Genomic DNA, 7,544 nt, shown 5'->3' on the forward strand with positions numbered 1-7,544 from the left:
GTGCACAAATATCGGGATGAAGCGTTACTTCTGATTCGGCCAACAGTATCCAGGAAGGCCCTTCAACATATTACAGTGTATGCATGGTGCCTCTACCGGCCCCCCATTTTACGCGGCTGACTCCCCTATCAAGGAAGCCGGTCCGGAGGTAATGTCCGGAAAAAGAACCTACCACCTTACATAATCCAGCTCCCCTGGAAGATGAAGACATTAAGCTAGTAGAAACCAACATCCTTAGCTCCACTCTCGCCCGATTGCTAGCCCCGACAGGACTGGAAGAAGAGCACGGACATCCCCCCTCCGGTTTGTTGCGGCCCTAAGCTTATGTCAACTGCTTGCCTATCCGCCGTCGACTCCCCACAGAGAATAAATCAGCTCCTTATACTTCAGAAATAAAAACCATTCGATGTTTCGGTAGAACAGGACGCCGCGAGTGCGCACCACATGAGCGTCCGTACCAAATGTCCAACACGGCAATTGTCGCAACGTAAAGTTCCCCCCGCTTTGCCCCTAGGGGGAAATATGTAGTGTTTTCAGCTTATCTCAATATCTTCCATGTCCAACTGGATTTGAAGCTGCAGGAGCATACCGCCGGCAGGGGTATCCTCCTTGCTTGAAGCTGGCTGTCCCTGTCGTCGTCTGTTGAGCACCCCGTCGGAAACCTGACGGACGTATGGATTAAGGCTCTGCAGGGCAGCAAGCTTCGAAAGAGAGCATGTTCATAGGATTCCAGTTCTTGCTGAGGGTTCTGGGGCCTGTTGCCGAGATCAGGTCTCAAAGAAATCCAGTTGGGATGACGCTGACCAATGGAAATGGCAGATATCTTGCGGTGCTTTCCTCTACCACCATACTGCCCTGCCTCCCGGCCCCTTGATCGCATTGATCGCAGTAAAACATCCGCTTGATTGGCACTCGCAGGGCTGAAATTGCAACGCTCCTTGTCTACTCGTGCCAACCCGCCACAAACTGGCGCAGGCCTTTGAATGGCGCATAGTATCAATTAGTAGGCGTGTGTGTCGCTTACAAGGTGGTCAGAGGAAGATTGCAAAATCTTTCGAGCACATCGGTATCACCGGCTCGGGGATGACGGGGAGATACAGGTACATCTGTGGCTGGTGTGATGCTGAGGCGATCCAGATCAATCCTCAAGCACAGCAATTCTTTCATCCTAGTCATCCTCATGCCTCAGCATTTATCGCTCGGATATTCAGCCTGATTGATGTTTCAAGCCTCCAGCGGCATACAGGTTCTTAACAATAAGAGAATCTGATGGCTCTGATGAGCACAGGAGGAGATCCCTCTTAACAGGCAGCACAACCGATCTGAGGCCCTTCAGATCCGTCGGAAGAATCACCAGAACTCCATCGTTGAATAAAATTGCTGCACACGCTGGTTAAGTGAAAGCCAAGCAGGCAGAAGCACACACAAGCAAGTACAGCAAGTGAAGCCTCGTGCATCACGCATGTGTGATATATGTTTGTTATCCAGGCTGCAAGTCAGGCCAGGAGCTTAAGCAGGACCCACGAGCATTGGTGGCAGTAATTATTCCCTACATATGGATGTCAGACCACATGGAAACCACATAACCGCGCTGCATACTCCAGTCGATTAATGAGAAAGATGTGTCAGTACCAGAGTGCACCCTGCAGGCTGTTTGAAGGGCTTGACTCATAACACCCTGATTGAATCGGGCAGCATTGCAGGGGTACCAAGAGGCTGGGGTAGCTGAGGGTCCGTTGCATCAGGATTCCAGCCCTGACGCCGTCTAACACACCGGAGGAGCCCCTACAGTCTGCCTCCAGCCATGGCGTTCGTCCCAGATCTCTCATACCACCCTGCACCCCCTCACCATGTTCATGACGCCTGTATGGGGCGACCTTGAATCAACTCCTTCTCTCTCCAAGGTTGTGTGGAGTTCAGTGGCTTTCTTACAGGATGACTGAGCTGTAGCGAATTGTAAGGCCTGAACATCACTGCAATGACTGAGAGCTGCCAAGAAAATGATTACTTCCATTCACGAGACTGGATGGGTGAAAGAACGGCAGAGAATACCGAGGCAAAAGTTACCGAAGCTGATGGCATGAAGTAGGCAGGGATGCCCACACGAAGCAGAGAGACCTTTGTTTGGCAGAATGGTACCAGGGAATAAAGGTATGACAGAGGGCACTGACAACATCGCCAGTTCTGAGGGCAACTTCTAAGGTTGGCACAAAGTCGATGTTGGAACTATTTCTTGGGAGGAGGCGACTTCTTCTTGGGAGGCGGGGATGACTTCCTTCTGATGGGCGGGGGAGACTTCCTCCTTGGGAGGGGAGGAGACTTCTTTTTGAGAGGTGGTGGGGATTTCTTGGCAGGTGGTGGGGATAACTTCCTTCGCGGTGGGGGGGGAGGATTTTTCCTGGGAGGGGGAGGAGACTTCTTTTTAGAAGGTGGTGGGAATTTTTTCTTGGGTGGTGGGGGTGACTTCCTTTTGGGGGAGGGAGGAGACCTTCTGGGTGGAGGTGGGGGTGACTTCTTTGAAGGAGGTGGTGGGGACCTCTTGAGTGGAGGTGGGGCTGACTTCCTTGGAGAAGGTGGCGGGGACCTCTTGAGTGGAGGTGGGGGAGACTTGCGTGGAGATGGAGGGGGAAATTTCTTTGGAGAGGGCGGTGTTGGGCTTGGGCTGGCTGGATTTGGCGAGGGGCTCACAATGGGGAAGGGAGCTGGTGCAGGAGAGGGAGCTGGTGCAGGAGAGGGCATGGGTTCTGGGGAGGGCGTGGGTTCTGGGGAGGGCGTGGGCTCTGGAGAGGGTGTGGGCTCTGGAGAGGGTGTGGGCTCAGGAGAGGGCGTGGGCTCTGGGGAGGGCGTAGGCTCAGGAATGGTTAAGGGAGGGGGGTCAAGTTCATCAACACTTGGTGGACTAGACTCAGGGGTAGCTGCTGGGGAGGGGCTGGACTCAGGATCGGCTGTTGGGGAAGATGAGGTGATGGGAGAAGGTGCCGGGGAGGGGTTGGGCTCGGGACTGGATGCCGGCGAGGGGGTGGACTCGTAAATGGATGCCGGGGAGGGTGGGAACTCGGGGCTGGCTGCTAGGGATGGGCTCATTTCAGGGGTAATTGCCGGGGAGGACACCGACGCAGGGGTTGTTGCCGGGGAGGGGAGTGCCGGGGGAATGGCTGCCGGAGACTGCGAGACGTAATCTGGAGCAGGTGCGATAGGAACAGGTGGTGGAGGTGAGATGATTGTAGGTGGTGGAGATGGAGGCGGGGAGTTTTCCTGGCCTAGAGCGAGCGTCACCTGCGATTGGGTGGTAAGTCCATTACTGTCAAAATGTGAGCACGAACGGGGCAGTTTCCAGAGTTTCCAAATGTCCACTTGACATTTACACCATCATAAACATTAACACACCGTCATGCTTGCATGAAGGACCAGCAAGGAGCTCAAGAAGAGAGCAATGCCGCCCCGCAGTGCGCCACTGCGGCAGGTCATTGCAGCGTCTGCCAGCGATCAGCACACGAGATCTCGTGAAGACTCTGGAATTCTGATGCTGCCAACGGTAGCCAGGCGGGACCTTCAATCTACTCCAAATTACCCATGCAGTTACCGCCACCACCGCTTTAACCGGCTCACGCTCCCATCCCGGGAAACTGCTGCCCGGCGGAATCCGGTCCGGATTTAATCTCCGGAGAATTACTCTGACGGTGCATGATCCAGCTCCCCTTGAGAGTGCCAGTAATTAATAAGAAACAGCCCATACGCCCAGTTTCTCCCTCGTCCGCTCAGGAGTCCCAGTAGGTGCTGTCGCCTCCTCCCAAAAGATGTTCAGCCACCATTGGCAAGCACTGCACTTTCAGGGACACTCTCTCGTGCAAATTCAGCCTCGAATGCTCGCGAGGTGACCTTCCGTACCGCGATATCGCAGTAAATAATAGGCTATTCGCCAGGCACCCTTCTCCATCGCCGGATGGGCGAACATTGAGTATTACAAGCTCAGCGGGGGAGTTTGGTTGAGGAAAAGACCCAAAGCTGCCGGAGATGTTTGTTGGCAGAGCCACCTTGGCAGCCTGAATCTGGCTGTGCTTCTTTATGTCCTTTTCAGTATCCTCAGGCAACCTTCTGGACAAAGGATCAGCGTCCGCAGGATCTTCAGCTACAAAAAGAGCGCATGCTACCCTTGATGCAGATTGCTTGCCAAGGATGCCCTGGCCCTGTATGCCAACGTCGGGTATTAAACATCAACGGTTACAGAATTTGCTGACTGAGATGAAAGAACAGATCTCTGGAGCTACTCCCATCATCGCGCCTCTTCCTCCCCACAAAAGGACTGACTTTCGTGACGACCTCCATGTGGTGGGCCCTTGCAAGGCTTGGGCCCCACATGCACGTCACCCTGCTTGTGCCAAACCATCCTTGCCAAGCACACCCAGGTGCACGACACACAGCATCTTGTGGGAGATGTGAGCCTCTATTGCGAAGTCGTCGCCCAAGGCATGCCGGAGCCACTCGGACAGTGCAAGGATCTTGGCTGGGGCTCACTGAGCGGCTGCAATCAGGTTTATGACCGACATACTGTTGTGCTGACCTCCTCCCCTGTCAGAGCACACACCCCGATCCACTCAGATCATCCTTACACCTGAGCATGCGCATTTCTCCAAATTTCCCCTTGATTTTATGCTCTGCTCACACGAGGGCATCCATTGTATCAACAAGAAGGCATAAAGGTTCTCAGGATCACAGCAGGAGGACCCTGTATTCGGTCATTACCCCCGACCTCAGCTCTCCAAGTCGAGCACATGACAAAGCAGTACTCTGTGATGGTCTGGCATTGCTGCATAAGCAACTTCAAGGGAACACAGAGCATGTAGGGGAGGCTCCGAGTAAGACGTGTGGGGTCTCACGCATAACGGGTTGCTGCTGCGTGGAGTCCAGCAGGGATGCATGCCGGTGCGGCGGTCCTCGCTGGAGGGTGAAGCGCTGATCAAGCGATCAAACCGTCGCCTCAGGCGGGGCCAGGCCTCTGCTGTCTGAGGGATTGGCGCCTCTCCCACTCCGCCACAGCACGCCGGACCTCCTCCGCCGCTGCCTCTCGGGACTCAGCTGTCCACCGCGCAGGTGAGTTGTAGGGACCTGGCTGCAAAACTTCCAACACCTCCTGCGCAGATCCTTCCACAAATCTGAGATTGGGAAGGCGGATGGCAGTGACGGCAGCTCCATGCGACGAGTGTGCCCCTGGGTTATGAGCTCAAAGAGGGTTGAGGGCAGGAAAGGGCTGCCTGGCCTTGAAAATTCGGGAGTGTTTGCAGATGTTCCTGAGCCTCACTGCCACCGCATTTTCGTGCTTGCCTGGCCAATCGCCCTAGGCTGGTCAGGAGCGTTGTCACAGGCTGCCTTGAACCCATCGAGAGGAGGGTGGTGGAGGTGAGATGCAGAGAACAGGCGGGTCGAGGCGCGTAGCTCAGGGTTGCTTATTACTCCTTATGGTGTTTGGGGGGATGCGGGGTCTTCTCGGAGAACAATTATGACTTCAAGACCGGGGCGATCAGCTCTCTCCGATGGGTCTGAACTACCACAAAGCGCCCGCGCCTGGATGACATCTGATCAGGCGCCATCGGGACACCATGCCAGTAACCCCACCCCTCGCGACCCAGACGCTGCCTGTTCGTTTGTTTGCCGACTCTGTGCTGGGATGCAACGAGTTGCTGGGCCCTTCTCTCAGCTGCGGTCGCTGTGGTCGAGAATACCACTGGTCTCGAAGCCCGCGACCCCCCCGCGCACCGCGCAGCGATCTTCACCGCGTGCTATGTCTGGGACCCACACGTATCAGTGCGCTGGGAGCTCCGAGATGCGGATCCATGTCATCCGTCAGTGCGCGCCAGTCTGTCCCCGCACCCCACCCCAGACCCACCGTGTCCGCCTCTGCAGGTACCCCCGGCCCGGTCTCACCGTGGATGCCGTAATGGTGACTGGGGAGGAGAGGCCCCAGGTCCTGCTCATCCGCAGGAAGAACGATCCTTTCGCCGGAAGCTGGGCCCTCCCAGGTATGGCTGGGGTGCATGGGGTGCCTAGCCCCAGGCACACGGCACAGCTGTGTGGTGCCTGGGCTCGGCGCGTGCTGGGTGCGAGCCAGCCATCCCAGGAGACACGGCATGCTCGCTCCCTCCCGCACAGGCGGATTTGTGGACGAAGGGGAGGACCTGGGCGCCGCCGCCGCCCGCGAGCTGGAGGAAGAGACGGGGCTGAGCGCGCGCGAGGCGGGGCTCACACAGGTCGGGGCCTTCGGCGAGCCCGGGCGGGACCCCAGGGGCTGGTGCGTCAGCGTGGCCTACGCCGCGCTCCTGCCCGCACAAGCCGAGGTGCTGGGGGCTGACGACGCCGAGGAGGCCCAGGTGGGGGGGGAGCGGGGAGGTGGCTGCTCGCCTCGCGGTCAGACGTGGGCACACCTGCGTGCACGGAGCGACAGCCCCTGGCTCTCTGTTCTCCCATCGTGCTTGCAACCGGTGCACCCAGGGGTTGGCCCCTGGCGGGTCATGACAGTGCCTGAGATACCCTCTGCATTCGGCACGTGCATCGCCCACACACTTCCCCATGCCGCCGCCGCTGCAGTGGTGGCCTGTGGCCGAGGTGCCCGGGCGGCTGGCCTTCGACCACAAGCTCATCCTCCGCTGCGCTTTCCAGCACCTGGCACGCCAGGACGCCACGCCCGCCGCCCTGGCCGCCGGCCTGCGGGACGCCGCCGCGCGCCTGGAGGGCCCCTGGCGCCAGGAGCCACGCTGAGGGGCTGCCGTGCTCCGTCCGGGCGCTAGTGGGGCCCCTCCCGCCGCCGCGCCCACGAAGGCTAGTCCTCCCCGCCGGTGCGGTTGATGCGCAGGACCGCCATGAAGGCGTCCTGCGGCACGTCCACCTTGCCCAGCGACTGCGTGGAGGATTGGAAGGGGGAAAGGGGGTGCGCTGAGTTCGTCGGGCTTCGTGCTCGGGGCAGGAAGAGACCGTGCGACGCTGGAAGCACGGCGTCATGCTCTGGAGGCACAGCGCCTGGAGGCCTGCCCACCAGCACGGTGCTTGACCCCAGGGCGCCTGGCCCTGCCCAGGCCTCGCTGGTGAGGCCACCTCACTGTGCATCACCTCCTCCCTCCGATGCCGGGAGCCTTCGTCGCTCCAGCTCGTGCCTCGCACACTCCTCCCCTTGCACCCCCCCCCCCCCTTCACCCCCCTTGCCTTCATGCGCTTCTTGCCCTTGGCCTGCTTCTGCAGCAGCTTCTTCTTGCGCGAGATGTCGCCGCCGTAGCACTTGGCCAGCACGTCCTTGCGCAGCGCGGGGATGGCCTCTGAGGCCAGCACCCGCGCGCCGATGCTGGCCTGGATGGGCACCCGGAACTGCTGGCGCGGGATCACCTCCTTCAGCTTCTTCACCAGCGCGCGCCCAATGTTGTACGCCGTGGCGCGGTGCACAATGGCGGCCAGCGGCTCCACCCGCTCCCCATTGATGGACACCTCCAGCAGCACCAGGTCGTTCTCACGCCAGCCTGTGTGTGAGAGAGTGTGTGTAGGGGTTGTGGGGGAAGAGG

General features: G+C 58.8%; 2 protein-coding genes across 2 annotated transcripts in view; one reads left to right on the forward strand and one right to left on the reverse strand.

The window, feature by feature from the left end:
* Positions 1-5,597: 5,597 nt before the first annotated feature.
* F751_0811 (ADP-ribose pyrophosphatase) lies at positions 5,598-6,510 on the forward strand (the record flags this gene model as incomplete). Its single annotated transcript, XM_011397630.1, has 4 exons — positions 5,598-5,674; positions 5,902-6,017; positions 6,148-6,365; positions 6,487-6,510. The coding sequence occupies 4 exons, from the start codon at positions 5,598-5,600 to the stop codon at positions 6,508-6,510; spliced, it is 435 nt and encodes a 144-aa protein (XP_011395932.1).
* Positions 6,511-6,814: 304 nt separating this feature from the next.
* The window catches only part of F751_0812 (Elongation factor 4), a gene marked incomplete at both ends in the record, with an annotated part of 6,230 nt that continues 5,500 nt past the window's right edge, over positions 6,815-7,544 (reverse strand). The window contains 2 exons of the mRNA XM_011397631.1: positions 6,815-6,892; positions 7,186-7,502. Coding sequence (XP_011395933.1) covers positions 6,815-6,892; positions 7,186-7,502 — 395 coding nt within the window. The remainder of the gene's footprint in view (positions 6,893-7,185; positions 7,503-7,544) is intronic.

The sequence above is a fragment of the Auxenochlorella protothecoides genome (assembly GCF_000733215.1).
Source record: "Auxenochlorella protothecoides strain 0710 unplaced genomic scaffold scaffold116, whole genome shotgun sequence".
Lineage (NCBI taxonomy): Eukaryota > Viridiplantae > Chlorophyta > Trebouxiophyceae > Chlorellales > Chlorellaceae > Auxenochlorella > Auxenochlorella protothecoides.